This window comes from Lipotes vexillifer, unplaced genomic scaffold (genome assembly GCF_000442215.2).
Source record: "Lipotes vexillifer unplaced genomic scaffold, Lipotes_vexillifer_v1.1 scaffold395, whole genome shotgun sequence".
In the NCBI taxonomy this organism is placed as follows: Eukaryota; Metazoa; Chordata; class Mammalia; order Artiodactyla; family Lipotidae; genus Lipotes; species Lipotes vexillifer.
Window position 1 is genome coordinate 8,200,578 of NW_006797390.1, and position 478 is coordinate 8,201,055.

A 478-nucleotide genomic window follows, 5' to 3' on the forward strand; every position below is an offset into this window, starting at 1 on the left:
GAGGGGCGGGGGGGGGGGGAGGGGGTGGCAGTAGGAGGGGGTGTAGGACTCTGGGGGAGGCCCCCAGGGCAAGGCTGCAGACAGAAAAACTGGGGGCTCATCATGTGGACAACTCCCTACCAACAATCGTGGGAGAAGCCCAGAGACGTAAGATTTCCTTTGGGCGTGTGAGTTGAGAAGTCTGGATCTTGGGGTCTTGCGGTGCTGGCTGTGGTTCTAGGAAGAGACTCTGTTTTCATCAGACCTTTTCCTCTAGTTGGCCCTGGGCCGGGATTGCTTCTGGGCTTTCTCTGACCATCGAGGCCGCTGGGCCTCCCGAGTGCCTTACCTCCTGGGGCCTCTCCGAGATCAGGATGAATCCGTTGTTGTCTATGACGAAGCAGTCTAGGTCCTGGGAAGAGACCCAGAAGGAGGTCAAGGCCAGGCCCTGCTGCTGAGCCCCGGCCCCTCCCTGCCCGACCGTGCAGGGCGGCCCTCT

The 478-nt window shown here is 61.3% G+C and overlaps 1 protein-coding gene across 1 annotated transcript in view; it reads right to left on the reverse strand.

The window, feature by feature from the left end:
• CACNA2D4 (calcium voltage-gated channel auxiliary subunit alpha2delta 4) overlaps positions 1–478 on the reverse strand; it is a 91,291-nt gene that overhangs the window by 10,815 nt on the left and 79,998 nt on the right. Inside the window, exon 30 of the mRNA XM_007469519.1 lies at positions 329–391. Within this exon, the coding sequence (XP_007469581.1) occupies positions 329–391 (63 nt within the window). The remainder of the gene's footprint in view (positions 1–328; positions 392–478) is intronic.